Here is a 17,694-nt window from a genome sequence, read left to right on the forward strand (position 1 = left end):
GCTTCTTCCAAACTCTTTATTTAACCTAGAAAAATAAATATTTCTTTGCATTTCCATCGTCACACTCTGTGTTTATGATCTCCTCACAAACTGCGTGAAGAGAAGAATTTTTTTTCTGTTTATTCTATATATTCTCTTGGATAGTTTGCAAATCAATTCGAAGTGATATTTACCTTCAATCGTACCGTTATGACGATGACACAGTTTACCAACATTTTAGCACCTGAGAATTACATTTTCTTCGCATTTCTGTGGAAAAATTTCCATTTTCATCGCTGGAAAGAGCTTCCCGAAAAAAAAACAAATCTTTGTGCGAATTGTGGCGACTTTCGATGAGAAATTTTTATTTTAGAGGTCAACAAACTAAATGAAGAAAAAAATGTAATTAAAAGAAATAATTTTCATTGCGTCTTTGGCCGTGAAGATGCACGAAATAATTTTCACAACTAAAAGAGGGAAGAATGGCAATAATTCAGCAATTATCCAACCAATTAGACGCTTTTGCTATTTCTGTAATTGAGTTGTCGGGAATTTCTTGTGTGAGATCCACAAGAAGCTTCATCTATTGAATTTTCTAGGCCATTCAAGTCACACTTTTGTGTCTCTCAAATCAACTTTTGCGGCTTATCTCTGAGAGCAAATTAAATTATTGGTTTTTATGCACCGCGCGAAGGGGTCGCAACATACATAGCACCAAGGTCTTGCCAATTTTATGCGGTATGTTGCACAAGAAGTGACACACACTGTGCATGAGGGAATCACAAATTCATATGGTGCGTTTGAGTACCGTCTAATTTAATTTAATTAAGAGAACATCAACATTTTCCATCCAATGAGCTGTAATCTTGTGGCGTTTTAGCCAATTACCACGTTTTGCCCCAAGAGAGCTCGAAAAGTTATTTTACAAATATACAAAAATCTTCATCTTTTGTCACGCGGAGGAGGAATTTTTTCAACCGGACATTTATTAGCAATTTTATTTGCACGATTTCTTCATCTTAAGCAGCTTTTTTTCACAACACATGCGTGAAAAAAAAATCCCCCACGAATGAGATTTCTTCGACTCACGCTCTTCAAGAGTCCAAAAAGAAAGACACACAAGACTTTATATTTCCTCTGTTTCCTCGGCAATTGCAAAGGTAAACATAAAGCTTATTATAAAATGTTCTTCAATGGTGAATTAAGATGCGGGGACTTAGCATTGCTTAGCATTGACAGTTTTCGTGCGGCATGTGACGAATGTTGTGTTTGAATTTATTGGCGTGAGTCGGAAAAATTGCGTGCATTGACCTAAAAATCTGAATAAAATTTTGCTTTTTGAAGGTCTCGCTCATTTTCCCAATTTTTTCTTCCACCTCCTTCTCCTCTCGATTGCCTTAGAGAGAATTTTTTACGAGTTTGCGAAAAATTTTTATTTATTCTTTTGCAATGGGGGTTTCTCATTTAGTGTTACAACAAGAAATTGAATAGGATATTGAAATTAGTATGAGGCACTAAAATATGCATTAAATTAACTTTTTTTTATGTTCTTTTAAGTCAAAAAAAATTATTCGTGTGTATTTCAGGATAATTAAATTTAAGGGTAATGTCTTTAAAATCAGGCTAATAGGCTCCTGAGAAAATCCTCACCATAAAGAAAATCTTAAGAGATAAATTAATTTGAAATTCTTCGCGCTTATTTCTATTTGTCAAAGGGGTGTTTATCTGAAGAATATTTTATTGATTAATATCGTCAGTTTAATGGAATTAAATTGGTATGCCACGATTGTGGTATACCAACTAATATTTATTAAATTATTCCTAAAATTTTTAATAAAATAAAATATTTTTAATATTCTTCGCGTTATGAAATTGTATTTAGAAGGAGTTTATCGTATTTTTATAGCATTTTTTTCGGTTATTTTTATTACGTTTTGTTTATTTAAATTGTTTTTTGATTATTTTATGTCTTGTTTTATTAGTTTAAAATTACTTTCCATTAGGTTTGCTTAATTATGAATTCTTTTACATTATTCTTATAACTTCTTGTGTTCTTACAATTTTTGGCTGTTTTTGCAGTTTTTCTTCCTTCTATTTTATCTAAATCTAAACTAATTCCTTTCTCAAATATTCTGAATAATAATGACTTTTCTCGGATATCTCTGAATATGGAATATTTTAAAATCCGGGTTTTTCGTCGGTTGTGGAAACTCCTTACCCAAAGAAACTCAGAATCTTTCCAGAGCTTAAATTTCTATTACAGTCGTGCTCTCGTGGTCGGACCGCTTTCAATAGGACCGCTCGGTGGTAGGACGGCCTAAAAGCGGGGAAATTTGCCTTCGCAGTGGGACAATTGGTACCTTGTCTCCGCAATAGGACGAAGGGGAAGATAAAGTTTTCACCTCCGTAATTAAAATTCACCACTGATTCTAGAAACTTCCAAGAACACGTCCTTAACAAAAAACATATTTTTCCCTTTAATTCACAAATAAGGCTTTTTTAAACTTATCTATTATTTGTTTCTTTAAAAATAATTATGAAAGAACCAATTTTTGACGAATTTATTGAAAAAAAATACTAACTATTTTCATTATTTGGTATTTCATATAAATGCGTATGTGAAATAGTTGGTATTCCAAATAAGAAAAACATCTTCAAATGAAGAAATCTCTGCAAAAAAAAATTAAATTCGAACTTTATTCAGGGACTTTTTAAACAATAATTTATTTCCGGGTTCTTCGTCGTTTTTAAACATTCGTCATTTCTAAAATATAGTGGAAAACTTTTTCCAACAGCTAAATAATAGCCAAACAGATAAACATAACCTCATTTTTTAAAAATTTAGTGTGCAAAAAAAGTGAAAAATACCGGATAAACTGCAATAGGTGTCCGGCGGGTTACCCTTTATACTATTAAATAATATTTTAGTCGAAAATTTGCATAATTCACATTTTTTTGTGTCATAAGAAAAATTGAGTTTTTTTTTATTTTAGTATTTTACGGCCGCGAACCTCATGTCCATAGGGGCAAAAAATTGAGGTTATGTTCGGAGAAACCTTTTTTCTCGCGTAAAATATGGCTGCGTAATTCGGCTGTAGATTTACGAAAAGGAAATTTTCAGTCAAGCAAAACATAACCTCAAAATAAATTAATTTTTTCTAACCGATAATTCCTTCAATTCCGAGTTATTTTTACAACAATTTAAGTAAGGTTATGTTAGCAGGTATATTTTACAACCTATTTGGTGTTATACGCTAAAAAATATACCTAATTTAGCTGAAATTTTTTTAGGTTATGATGAAGCGAGAGAAGCCAAAAATGTCAAAAGATGTGCCTGTCTTGTCAAATAAAATGCATCAGGAAGCTCTTAAGATTCTTTATAAACTTCCTGATGCCAAGATTTCAATGATGAACAATTTTCAGCAAACCCTTTGCAGTTACGGGAAGGACCCATTTTTTGTGAAAAATAAAATTGGAAGTGTGAGAATTTTGGCTAGGAAAATAATTAAGAGGGTGAAGGACATCCCTCCGGGGGGTTTTCATAGCATTTCATTCCATAAATCGCACAGTTTTTGCACATGAAAATTTACTTTGAGGTTATGTTTGGGGTGAGAGGGAATTTTCCTCACATTAAACGTAAGTGAGTATAATTTTGCGCCCTGAGAAAATCTTCCACTTCACATAACCTCAATGCACATTTTGTGACAAAAAACCGAATTATGCAAATTTTCGTCAAGAAAAAGAAATAAGAGCAATTCATTTTTCTCATAATTCTCACTTATTTGCACAAAAAAAAACAATGTTTGAGGTTATGTTAGCGCAAAAAATACTCCGCTAAGTGTCAAAAAATACGCTTCTCGCGAAGACGTCAACCAAAATACGCCTCCGTCTGTTCAAAGCCATAGGAAAAAAAATAACGATTTTTAATGTCCCTTATAATCTGGAAATTTCCAGTCTTTCCTTCTCGCGGGATAAGACTTCTTTTTATTAAGTGGACAATTAAAATGTTAAAAAAACCGATGACAAATTTTTTTTCCAAATTCTTGAAAAAAAACGTCCATATTGCACCATTCTCCCCTAAACAAACGAGATCTACAGAATTGACAAAATTGGACCAGTCTCCCCTAATAAACAGCTGACAAAAATTTCACCACTTCACCTCAATTCGCCGCAACTTCATTCTCTTCTCGTACTTTTTCATCAATTTTCTTCATCTTCAAAGAAAATGAAGAAAAAAGTAATTTTAATTAGTTTAATCGCCCTTAAAACGATTTCTAAGTGTTATTGTGATATGGTGAAGTGTATTTGAGGAGAAAAAATTAATCAGGTTAGTCAATTCAGTGAAAAAATCGACATGAAAGACGGACCGTCCTACCACGAAGCAAGAAGCCCAGTTTTCTTTTCCATTTTCCTGACTCATTTTCCTCGGGGTTGCATTTTCTTTGCCATTTCATGAGGTTTGGAGGCTATCTAAAGATGCCTGTCCAAAAATTTTCCTCAAAAATATTCCTGCAAGCTCAGATTTCGTGGTAGGACGGATTTGCTAGAACCGGGTTGGTCCGACTGCACATTCATGACTGTATTTTCTTTATTAAAAGCGCCCCTCTCTATGCTAGCCACTGAAGAAGGCTCCAAGCGGGGCCGAAAGCTCTGGAAAGATTCTGAGTTTCTTTGGGTAAGGAGTTTCCACTACCGACGAAAAACCCGGATTTTAAAATATTGATGCAAAACGTAGGGAAAAACTGCATGGAATATCGAATATTTAATAAAATACTACTCTCTGATTATTTTTTATTCAGATAATCACCCCTTGCTTTTTTCCTTAAGAATTCACTAAATAGAAAATGGAGGCGCCTGGTTGTTTGCCAACTAAATATAGACGCTTGTACGACCCCCAACTGTAATGGAAATCTCGATAGATTTAATAAACAATTTCTTTCTTCGCAGGAAGAAAACAATTTGATCGGATTGAGAACACTTTTTCCCACCTCTTTCAATTTTTTTTCTTCCTCATCAACCCACAAAGTGCGATCACGTAAATAAACTTTAAATCCCCATCATGTACATAAGGAGAATTATTAAGTATATATTATAATTTTTCTCGTGGTGAGGAAAATGATTCAAAGACAGTTATTGCTGAATGAGGCACGTTCTTGATCAATTTCTTGAGCTCAACACCTTCTCTAAATCTTACTAAAACAGCTTACAAGCTCTGAGTAAACCACAAAGTCCATTTGTGTGTGCAGTTAAGTCAATATATAGCTCGCGAGAAGACATTTTGCTTAGCAAGGGGAGATGGAAATAAATGAGGTAATTCCGTATAAAGATTTGTTGTGTTTTTTTTTTGGCTGGGAGGAATCACGACCACAAAACATTGTGTCTCTGTTCGTGCTACAAAAATTTTTCCAAAGTGCGAAACATTTTTACGTGAAAGAAGGTTTCCCATTCAAGGTGATCTGGCTCGGAAGCAAAATGAGAAAAAAAGAAGCAATAAAATGTTTGTTAAGTGGAGAGAATTGAGTTAAAATTTATAATACATGAAGATTGAACTTTTGGTTGATCTTTTGACTCTTCTTGCCCATCAAGGAAGAAAAGATGTTGGTTGAATTGTATGATTGAAACCTCAATTTCTCTCTTACGCATCGCACCTCGCGTAATGTGTGAGACAGGTTCGTTGGCGTCACAAACATAAATATCAATTTTTTGCATGAAAATAAAAAGTAAAAAAGTTAAATATTTATTCAACCGGCATCGAAAATGTGGGTGGATGGCATTCAATTCCAACGTTATATTGGCACCACTTGTGACTCCATGAGAATTGAATAACAATACCTGGTGTAAAGGAGAAGAACTAATCAACGGGGTCCAACCAGTTGAAAGACCCCAATTCGGAGTAGGTTCATTTAATCTTTTTTCTTTTCTTTTCTTTGTGTCGCTGTGCCAGAAAATGCGATTTCTTAGCGAATGTGTGTGAATTTAATTTTGTAACCTATCAAAATTGATATGCTAATCAAATAAAATATATAAAATATCCCAGATAAATGAAATGTGAATAAAGAGATGTTCCAAATAAACACACAAGTAGAAATACAAACTGTGCCAATTGAGCGGAATTTTAAATACTAAGAATATTTAGCATGGCAACAGAATCTTCTTGAGAATCCTTCTTTTTTTTAACCCTCCGTATACTGTGGCCAAAATACCTTCGCGCATTGCTATAGGGTAGGTGACCGACCTCATAGAATTTTTCGCAAAATAAGGAAATTCTTTCGGTCATAAAAGCTTCAAGAGATTCCTTGGTTCTCCCTAAGAAGTCTTTTGTCTATTTTAATACACAAAAATAATGTTTAAATAGCTTTTTTTATGTTTTTTCCAAGATTTTTTTAGGTTAGAATCGTCAAGAAAGAGACGAAGAGTGACAAAGCGAAAAAAGGAATAAATTCAACCGTTACACCAATTTTTGAATTCTCTATTCTTACATTTGTCTTAATAACTTTTCTTTTTTTTATTTTGTAATGGGTTCCGTCCTATAAGATGATTTCCCGTAACTTTTCTTTTGGTGGTCGAATTGAATGGAAATTCTTACACAATCTTCCCAGATAACCAAGGAACTTATTCCCAAAAGATGGGTTTTAAATCTCTGAAAATTAGGACGTAATAACTTGAAACAGGGCTCTGGGGTCGGTCACGTACCCCTCATGGCAATGCGAGGGTTAAAGAAAATTAGGAGAATTAAGATTTTAATTCATATTCAAATCTGTCTTTTACTTATAAAGTTAACCCTTTCGTGTCTGTTGGGTCATTAATAGCGACAGATAACGTGAAACATTTTATTTTTGCAGATATGAATTAATTTTAAATTAATTAATTATTTTGAATTAATTTTTTAAGTTAAAAATACGTTAAGTTTACGTAGAAGAGGCTAAAAAAGATGTTTTGACAAAGAAATGTTCTCTGAAAGCAAACAATTTTTCTTTACAAAGAAAAATTATTATTAAAATGGACCTCTTAATCCTTAAAGAGCTTTTTTGACAGTCTTGTAAATAAAAAAAACCTTCTGCAATACTCCTCTATATTCCCTTTATGAATGGAAAGTTTTACTTTGTTAAAAATAATGTAATAATTTTAAAGATTAGTTTATAAAAAATATTCATTAGAAAAAAAAAGCTTTGCTCATCACAAACTCATGGGAACTTTGTAATAAATGCACTATTCATTGCAGAAATTTATGTTTATTATTTATTTAGAAATTTATTCCTTTCAAAATCTGGGAAATAACTTTAACTTTTGTCGCTTTTGAGATGGCAAATCTCCACATTCTGCTGAAGAAATATCGCAAAATTTAATGGACTCCCACGTTGTCTCTCAGCCAGACAAATATGACGACAATTTGTGATTCTCTTTCACAATGATTTCAATTCCTCCTGATGTTCCAGCGCGAGAGATCTTCCACGAGATCTTCCCATCAATTTCTTTGCATATGGATTTTTTTTTTTGAAGAAACGAGACGGAAACGCGAAGAAATTAGTCGAAATGATGATGAAGCGACGGAATTAACAACAAAACGTGATTTTCATCATCTATCCATTTCTATATGTTGCTTTTTTTATTGCTCCATTGAAGGGGGAAGAAGAAAAAACAAATTTTTGGGTGAAAATAGAAAGAAAAGTTCATTGAATGCCAAACACAAATCTTGCGCAATGTGCGTAATTCTCTGAGGAATTTGAATGTGGTGGCCCGTGAAGAAAAAAAAATCCCTCCACACTTTATTAAAGCTTTACACAGGCGGCATTTTTTTTGCTAACCAACAAATCATTTTGAAAAGATTTAAGAGCCAATTGTTAGAGTTGAATGCTTGAATTTCTCTGGGGAAAAGAATTAATTTACAGGAGTTCTACTCGTAAATTTTCAGCTAATTTAATTTCTTGTTATAATTTAACGTTCCTTTCTTTGCGTGCGTTCTCAGAAGCCCCTCCAAAAAGAGACGCATCCATTGTTCTTTCAGGGGCGCCATTCTTTTTACGTACATTTTATATTTCTTATGGATAAGGTATGGAAGTTGGAAGGTGTTGGTGCGTTGTTTTTTCGAAAGGCGACAACACCGACAGCTCCATATAAAAGCATAAAAAAAATCCTAAGACGAGGTTCAAGAAACACATTAAAACTGCAAAGTAGTGAAAGTTAGTGGCTTGTTGTTGGTGCAAAATCGATCGTCATCGATATCATTTAATTGCTGTGGCGGTGCGCATTTATCAGCCTTGGCCGTTTATGCAAAGCACACTGCAATTAGGTTGGCATTAGAGTGAAATCGCGCCCCGTTGAAAACGAAAGACTTGAACTTCAGGCGACGAACCTGCTTCACCGGGATTAGTGATTTGAGTCACTTTTTGACTCAGCACCACCTCTTCGCGCCCACAGAGTTCTTCCGTTTTTTTTTACTTGACCACTCATCCAGAATGAAATTAAAAGTTTGTGTGTGTGTGGCTACTTTGTAAATTTTCCCCTTAAGCCAAAATGACCAATGTCTTGCTAAGAGCTCCTTACGTGAGACACTTGAGGTGACCTTTCGCTGGTTTCTTGAGAAAATATCAAGCGCGCGCGCGTTTTGTGCAGAAAAACTCGCTTCGCAACTCTCATGTGACACACAAATGGAAAATATTTTATTAGAAGTTCTCCCATCGACGTTCTTTTACCACACAACTCTCTACGCTCAAAACTACTTTCGATATCTTTTTGCAATTATCAATATTCGCAACAAAAAGTCTTTCCCGTGGCTGCCCATATTTTGCCTCCTTAATGTGTGTGTGAGTTGGTGCAGTTTTTTTTCTCTTGAGAGAGGTCTAATGAGGTGTATTCAATGGCTAAAAAGTTTCTGAGAGTGATGGTAATTAAATTCTACCATTGCCCATTAATTTCATGTACTTGTGCTTGATACTACTTTCAGCACAAATCCATGGGAGTTTTTTTCTCTCTAGAACAAAACTCCAAGAGAGGTTTATCAGTTTAGGGAACAGGTTTTTTTTATTTTTATTACGATATGTAGGTAAAATGTACTTGAAAATCCTGCAATTCCCTCTTCAAATCTTACAAGTACTTAAAGTCCTTCTATTAAAGATTTCAAAATCTTGGAAGAATTTATTTTCATAAACCCAATAAATACTACACAAATCTTGCCAGTATTGCAAGTCTTCCAAGTACTGCTAGTACTGCAAGTACTTATAGTTCTTTCAGTACCGCAAATTCTTTCATTAATGGAAGTCCTTTACAAGCTAGCAAATGAAAAAGCTCCAAGCATTGCATATTCTACGAGTCCCACAAGTACTGCAAATATTCCGAGTACCACCAGTACTTCAAGAATTCTTAGTGCTTCCAGTACTGCAAATCTTTCTAGTACTGCAAGTCATGTAGTATTTTTAATTTTCTGCACTTCTAAGCTTTAGATAATTTTTTTATTCACAGCTTTAGTACATAAATTTTAAAAATAAATAGTTAATAAATTTTAAAATCTTTGAGATGGACCCAGTAAAATAATCAAAAATGTAGGTTCGAAATAAAACGGCCATAAGTCCCATAAATCCTTCAAATACAACAATATTTCTCATAAAATTTATCGATTTATAAATTATCTTGTACAAATCCTTTATTCTCATAATAAATTACCTGTTCAAATCCTTTGAATACTTCTCATCTAAGCTTTAGAATTTTTTTGATATCTAAATAATACTGTAGAAAATTATTTTTCATCCATTTTAACCCAAAATTGATCAACCCCTTTTGTTCAAAACGACTTGTTCCTCTACAAATGCAAGACATTCACTTTACAGTGGGCGTGACATGAAATTATTAGACTCAATTTAAAGTTGTAGCATAGCTACACAAACATTTGTGTCGTGCTCTTTTATTGCTCCTCCAAAAGATTGTGCGCGATTCGGGAACCTCATGCATAATACGAAACTACGCTGACAGAGAAATATTGGCAGAAAAAAAGCCCTCAATATGGAAATCCATTTAGCAAGGTGGTTGCAATTGGTATTCTTTCGACACAAAACCAGCCCAACAATATTTATTGCAGATGGAAGTGAATGAGGAAGATGTGAATTGCCTTAGATAAACGTTTTTATTGCTTTTGCGTTGAGTTGTGTAAAAGACACAAATTGATTTTTAAATTTGATTTAATTGCTGTCGCTCAAATTTACATTATGCAATGCTCCTCTAACTATTTATTATTTTTAACAACAAACATGTATTTGATGAGAGGTGAAGAGCATTTAAAATGAAAATGAAACTTTTACATTAATGGCGGTATAGACAATTTGTATTGTAGTGTCCTTTCAAACCGTTGGCGCTGTAGGCACTGAAAGGGACGCTTTAGCGCTGAAAGCAGTAGAAAGGACGCTTTCCTCAAACAGGTGCGCCTGAAACAGATTTTAACGATAAAAAAAAATAGACGAAATGAGACACTTCTCCGCCTTTGGTTTCATAAATCACTCCACTGAACTCTCCCAGTGAACTTTCTAACGCAAATCTGTGGTCTGGAAGCCATTCATTTCACCTCCAACCAGCCTCTTTCCGGCCACGGAACCCACGAAAGCACCCATAACGTAATAAGTTTTTTCTGGTGCAACAGCACAACTTGCTGCTTCGTGCTACAAGACGTAGATCATGCATGACACCCTCCTTCCACCTCCGCTAAATTTCAACAAAAATGTTTATTCGAGAAAAGTCCTATGAAAGATTGCAGCAAGTTGCACACACCGTCTCGCCAAAATTATACAGCGTGCAAGTGGATGCTGTGACGCCATGAGAGAAGCTGAAGAAATTTTACCAGATGCGGTAGAGCACAAAAATACTCCCCACATTCACTTTTCACATCCAGATTAAAATTCATCTCGTGTGGTGCGTTGAAATTGCGCAGAGTATGTAATTTAAAGAAATATAACATATAAATTGCATGAGATTTCACTTTTAGAATCAACATTAATGCGTGGAATTTTTCCTCCTTCACTTTTTTCTTTCAATCTCAACTCAAAAGATTAAACGAATTACTTTTTTTTTGAGGAGATAAGATTGATCTGGGCGGTTCAATGATGCTTCCTTTTGTCTCTTAGTTTGAAAAATTCTTTTGAGCTTCAGAAGAATATCAAAACATCGATCATATTGTTTCTCTTTGATTTTTATTTGCCGCACGATTTCTCCACACACACAAAACTTTTGATTTCTTGTATTGCTCGATTTCCTCCTTCCATCTCTGTCCCACCAATAGCGCCATCATTTCCATTCGGATATTTTTGTTATTTTGTAAATGAAAACAGAAATTAAATATTTTGCGTGAAAATTCATTGTAATGCCTAATTGTGCGTAGCTAAAGGGATTTTCTTCACCTCTGGAAAATGCAATGAAAAACTCGCATTGAGCTCTTTCATTAGAATTTGTAATGAAAAGAAATTAAATTATAATTTAGTTTGAATTAAATTCAGCAGAAAATAGTTTTTCTTGTTACTAAATAAAGTTTTATTTTGCTGCAATTTGAATGTTTGTGGAACCGCCTGTTTAATGTTCAATGTGGCGTCATCTATTATTAATTTATCGTTAAATGTGGAGACATCTGTTGTTAATTTTCTTTTTAATATTAGACATTTTCTTTATTAAGGTAAATGTTAGGAAATTTTCTTTTCTGGAATTAGAAATCTCTTGGTACAAAAACTTGAATTAAACTCTAAAAGGAATTTAAAAAAAAATCTTTTTTTTATATTTTCATATTCACTAATTTCCGATTAGAAAGCCATCTGTTGTTAATTTTTTTTCTAACAAAATTTTTATATTTTAGATCAACTTTACAGCTAATCTGTTTAGAAATCCTTTAAGAAAAGTCTTGCTAACTTATTAAAATCCCAAAAAACTATTAATAAAAATTATTTATTTTTTATTAAATCATGTGGCGCCATCTTATGAGTATTTTTATTCTAAAAATATGGCTCAATTTGTATGTAATTATTTTTTTTGTCTTTATCTGTTTGTTTTGCGACCTTATTATGTATTAATTTAATTTTAGTGTTTTTGAAGATTCTCAGGGCTTCCTAATTGTCCTGGCTGAATAAAATCTCCCACATAATGCTATTAATTAGCAACACATAGAAAAAAATCAATTAAATTATGATTTGTCATCAAATGCAATTTTCTTTGCTTTCTTCATTTTACCTTCAATTTCCTTCCTTTTCTCGCATTTGCCAAACGACCCAAGAAACTAGTTATAGAAAATTCAATTAAAGTGACTTTGAGTAAGAAATGAATTTCCCCGCAATGATTCATCTATATTAAATTCAATTAACAAACTTCCCCCCTTTCGAATAGATTTATAATGAACTTGTGAGACTTGTGAGCTACCTTGCAAAGAAAATTCATTACGCGTGTCTCACTTTTTTTCTCTGGCTCATTTTTGGCGCCAAATTGATTTTGGTTCCTCATTTCTCTTTTGCAGTGTGTGGCCCACCGGCCGTTCCCGCCAATTCTCGCGTAGGAATTGCAACAATCGACAGTGGCTACGTGGAAGCGAGGTACGAATGTGACTCTGGCTACGAACTATTCGGGTCGCCCACAATCAGATGCGACCCAAAACGTGGATGGGACAAAGACATTCCATTCTGCGGTGAGTCTTCTTCTTTATTTCTTCAAGATCTTCCTTTTTTTTATTCTTTGCTGTGAAGAAGTTACTTCTTGGTGCATTTTTTTGCTGGTTTGTGGAGAGACAATGTCTGTGGTGGTCCCATAATGACAATTTGCACCATATTGTGACACGGATGGAAAGTTTTTCTCACACAGCCACAGCAAGGTTGAGGTCAGCACAATGCAATACTTATGGGATTTTTCCTTTCACACCATTCAGGCACAAATGTAGCATTCAGAAAGCCCGTAAATCAGTCGTCGTCCACGAGAGCGGGCCCTGCGAGCTTTGCCAATGACGGGAAGCTGGGAAATCAGAATCCCGACGGGCAGGAATGCTCAGAGACGCAAAAGGAACCATCGCCGTGGTGGCGGGTGGATCTCCTAATGCCGCAGGCTGTGAGGGTGGTACGGATCACCACGAGGGGATGCTGCGGCTTCCAACCCATTCAGGATTTGGAGATTCGCGTTGGGAACAGCAGTACGGATCTACAGAGGAATCCTCTCTGTGCGTGGTATCCAGGCACAGTTGGTGAGTTAGCTGTGTTTCTTTCAGACACAGCTTTTTTTTCTAATTATTTAAAAGATTTTAAAATTTAACGGTTAATTTGAGTTAATTTTGAATGATTAAATTTGAAAATTCGATTTCGTAACGAAATACTGAATTTTAAGTTTTTTATGATAAAAACGAGTCTTTAGAAATTCTTTAAACTTAAAATTAAATCTAAATAATTTATTTTAGAATATTTTATTGCGAGAATCCTTTTTTTTTAATAAAAGATGTTTTAAGAAAAAAATGAGAGAAATACGAAACTCTGCAACTTTGTTATCATTTTAACCGTTTCGCGTTTTTTGGGTCATACGCTGACCCAAATGTGAAACATTTTATTTTTCCAATTATTTATGTATTTATTTGTTTTTCCAAATTACAAATGCATCAAATTCACGCAAAAGAGACCAAAGAAGACGTTCTGACAAAGAAAAGTCCTCTGAAAGCATCTAGGCAATAAATATCGTGATAAAAAGAGATCACAACAATTTAAACATTTTTTTTATATCAAATGATTGAAATTTTATCCAAAATCAACCAAATAAATTTCCTTAATTTCTCTTCTTGCTAAAGAATAATTTTTAAGATTACATTAGTTCCTAAAGTTGGTGATTTGTCAACCAAAACGTCGCTGGAATGCACAAAAACGACCTCTTTTATTATTCCAAGCTCGATTTATCCGTTATGAAATTGATTTTAAAGGTTTTAATTAAGGTTTTAAAGTTGAAAAGATTCCGTTGAAGGAAACGTTTTAGAACTTTTTCGATAATATTTGAAGATTTTTTTTCGATGATAGACAATTCTAAAGTCAGACTTTGTTAAGTTTCGAAAATTTCAAAAAATTTACAAATTTCTTACTTAAGATTTCAAAATGAATCAAAAAATTCTTCTACGTAAAAAAATCATTAAGAAATCTCAATTATTTCATGTTCTTTTGACTTCTTTATGTTCTTATTCTAACCAGCAATTTATTCTTTTTACATTCGCCCCATGATTCTTTTGCAACAGATGAGGGCACAACGAAGGTATTCACATGTGCTCGACCCCTTGTGGGTCAATTTGTGGCCATTCAGCTGGTTGGTGTTGAGGGGAGTCTCAGTTTGTGCGAAGTGGAAGTCTTTACGAATGATGAATTCTCACCAGAACGCTGTGCTGCACCGGATTTGAGTGCAGACACCATTCTGGCCACATTCTCACGCACCTGCTATGAATTTCACGTAACCCGGGGGGAAAGCTTTGAGAAAGCACGGAAAATCTGCCAATCACATGGTAAGGATTTGAAGGAAGAAAAAAAGATGGCGCTTGTAACGAACTTAAGTTCCACACATTTTACGTAGTTTTCGAACGTTTTTTGACAGAATTTGGCATAAAATGTGTTAAAAAAAAGTAATTTTTGGGCATTTCAGGAGGAGATCTGATACACAGCTTCCGTGGGCCAACGCACGAATACATCTTGTCGGAGTTGGATAGGCGGAAAGCCGACCTAAGGACGCAGCTTGTGTGGATCGGAGCGCAGAAGGAGCCCGGAATTACGTCACGTGTGTGGAAATGGGTCAACGGTACGTGGAAATTGTTACATGATCACCCTCCTCCACTTCCCAAGTGCTGCATCTGCGCACATTCCCCTATCAATTGTGCAGAATCTCTCTCTCAAAAATGCGTGGAAAATTTATTACTACATCGATATTTGAATACAATGGCGAACAATTGCATTCGGTGGAAGATTCTGTGATCCATCCGTTGTCGATCATTTTGCCAGCAAACACCGCAGCGATATGAAAAACGAGGAAATTATGTCATCGCGCTGCAGCAGCATAAGAATCTCCCTTCCTTGCCTTGTTTTCTTCGCGCGCGCGGGAAAAAAGGAAATTGCCCATGAGAAAATTCACATGCAATTTGTACCGGTAGAGGCTGCCTTTCTATGCAAAAAAAATTGCATGAGATTCTATCAAAACTCTTGTGATTTCTTTCTTTATTTTTTCCTTGCAACGAAACGCAAGAGAGGGGAGATTTTTTTCCAAAAGTAATTTCTCACAAAAAACCTCACGGCTTCTCTTTTTTTCGGGTAGATTGGACAAGACATTTTAATTACAGGTCTCTGTTTTAATGGCTGAAAACTCGTTAAAAAATCCACCGACTTTGTTTTATTCTGTGTGCGGGGTTAAATTGAAAGACTTCTATATGGCGTTTCATTAAAAATAAAACGGTGGAAAAAAGGTATTTGGTAACGTAGAAAGTGGTTCAGAAAATGAAGCAGAAAAATCATTTTTGAGAGGAAGAAAATTATTTTTTTTTAATGTTTTCGATGTGATTTTATTAAATTTATTTTGGGGGAAGTTATTATTAAGAGAAGAATAGGGTTTAAAGCAACGAAAAGAATATATTTTAAGGAAAATTTGTAACTATTTAATTTTTCTCAGACTCAAAAAAAACATGAGGATTAAATTTCTTTGCACACTTTAATTGTTCTTTATAATTTGCACATTTTCTTTTCCACTTTTCTTTTCCATTCACTTTTATAAATTATGAAAATTGACGATATTCGGCCGCGGTGGGACAATAACAAAACCCTGGACTTTTCTGGCTCTTTGGCCTCTCGGTTGCTGCCACTGCTGCTGGTGTTGATGTTGATGTTGTTGCGGCTGCTCTATCTCAGCGCTGGGCACAGACTGCTTGATCTCTGCAAAGGCAGAAGAAATGCCCACGGGGCAATTAATATAATATTCCCATTTCGACCGTCCGCGCTGCATTTGGGGGAATTATTTAAAAATTTTCTGCGCGGACTTTTTCAAACGTAACATCCCCCCGTACTTGGGAAAAAGAAAAAACCAAGAAAAAAGAAAAATGGCTATACGTGGCCTGGAAATTTCCTTCTTTTCTTAAAATTAAGACTCTAAATTACAATTAAACTTTAACCCCACAAAAATTCTTATCGTCCTCAATCTACCCCCTTTGATCCGTCGCTTATTTTCATTTTCCCCCCAATCCACCCTAATCTCCTGCGTATACGCAATTTTTCATCGCTGTGATGATGATAGGAGGATATTTGTGTGTACTTGGTTCACCAAGGGACGAGATACCCGTCCAGGGTCGTTGGCGCGTCCTTAGGGGACAAGCGCTTGGAGAGCGGGCAAGCTACCTGCCCTTAGGGTTGTTGGGAAGACCCTCTAAGGTCCTCCTTGATGGCTCGGATTCCCAAGTATTTAAAATCATCGCCCATGCTTTTATTTCACTCCCACGCTTTTTCGTTGAATACTGGGTGGGTTTTCACCTAATTAACTCAAATTTGAATCGTTCTCGTGCTTTCGGTGGGTTTTTGTCTCGACGTTTGCTGCAAATGGGTACGAGGTTGGGTATCAGCGATTAGAATTGCGCATTCGTAGGAAACATAAAGGCACTGTTCTCATGAACTGGGCTAACCCTTAGGCCCATTTGTTTCAACACTTTCGCATCAATTCCTCTACCAGACATCTTCATCCCTCAAGATTTTCATAAATTACGATGCTTCTGTGGTGGCCACCCACATCAACAAAATTAACTTCAATCTTCTCCCATTTTAATCGAGCAAAAGGCCGACGAATCTGGGCAAGCAAAACTTTAATTCTCCCTGCTGGAGATTCCCAGATGCACTACTCAGGAATGAAAATCTCTGAATTCATCTTCAGATTTCCCTGGAATTCGATTCTTTAATTTTTACCCTTTCTTTGCGACGATCAAAAATTTGAGGCACGATAGAATTACTTAAAATTAAAAGCTTACAATTAACAAAACAATACTCAGAGTCTTAATCCGGCTTAATGTCCTTCTTGTGAAATCTCCCAATCTTATTATTACTCAAATCGCGCAGTTCATATGTATCCCCATGAACTGAAACCACTTCAGATTTCACCCAACGGAAAAATTTATGCTGGACTCCTTTTGCCGCATCGGAAGGAAGAAAATTTCTACGCCAAACTATGTCGCCTACGGAAAATTGCTGGTCGCGGGTACGCAAGTTATATCTACGCGCTGAATCATCATGCGCTTTACGTAAGCGGGAACCCACAACATTCCGAGCGGATTTTAGCTTTTCCATTCGCGTTGCGAAGTCTTCTGGAGGATTAGCATCAATTATCTCATATTCATCGCCGTTGGTTACCATGTTCTGGCCAAAATTGAGATAATAAGGGGAAAATTTCGCAGTATCATGGACAGAAGAATTCATTGCTGCTTGTATCTCATGTAGATGCTCTGCCCATTCCTTGTGTTCGCGCTGGATAAACGCTCGTATGGTGGAAATTATGGTTCGATTGGCCCGTTCAGTGGGATTTGCTTGGGGGTGGTAGTAAGGAGTCTTAAAGTGCGCGACATGATGATTCATAAGAAAATTTTTAAACTCCCTTGATTCGAATTGTACTCCGTTATCTGTTAATATGCAGCGCGGATATCCGTACACATTAAAGACATGATCATTGAGCACACGAATTAGTGCTGGGGTCTTTGCATTTCTCAGGGGGAACAATAGA

The 17,694-nt window shown here is 35.3% G+C and overlaps 2 protein-coding genes across 12 annotated transcripts in view; one reads left to right on the forward strand and one right to left on the reverse strand.

Annotated features, from left to right (window-relative positions):
• Nucleotides 1-17,694, reverse strand: part of LOC129789858 (serine/arginine repetitive matrix protein 1-like) — a 982,101-nt gene that overhangs the window by 268,233 nt on the left and 696,174 nt on the right. The window lies entirely within an intron of this gene.
• The window catches only part of LOC129789840 (sushi, von Willebrand factor type A, EGF and pentraxin domain-containing protein 1), a 36,323-nt gene that overhangs the window by 7,848 nt on the left and 10,781 nt on the right, over nt 1-17,694 (forward strand). For all 5 annotated transcript variants that reach the window (XM_055826910.1, XM_055826911.1, XM_055826912.1 and 2 more), the window contains exons 3-6: nt 12,458-12,625; nt 12,863-13,171; nt 14,198-14,458; nt 14,596-14,748. In XM_055826910.1, the coding sequence (XP_055682885.1) occupies nt 12,458-12,625; nt 12,863-13,171; nt 14,198-14,458; nt 14,596-14,748 (891 nt within the window). The remainder of the gene's footprint in view (nt 1-12,457; nt 12,626-12,862; nt 13,172-14,197; nt 14,459-14,595; nt 14,749-17,694) is intronic.

Source organism: Lutzomyia longipalpis, chromosome 2 (assembly GCF_024334085.1).
Source record: "Lutzomyia longipalpis isolate SR_M1_2022 chromosome 2, ASM2433408v1".
NCBI classification, from domain to species: domain Eukaryota; kingdom Metazoa; phylum Arthropoda; class Insecta; order Diptera; family Psychodidae; genus Lutzomyia; species Lutzomyia longipalpis.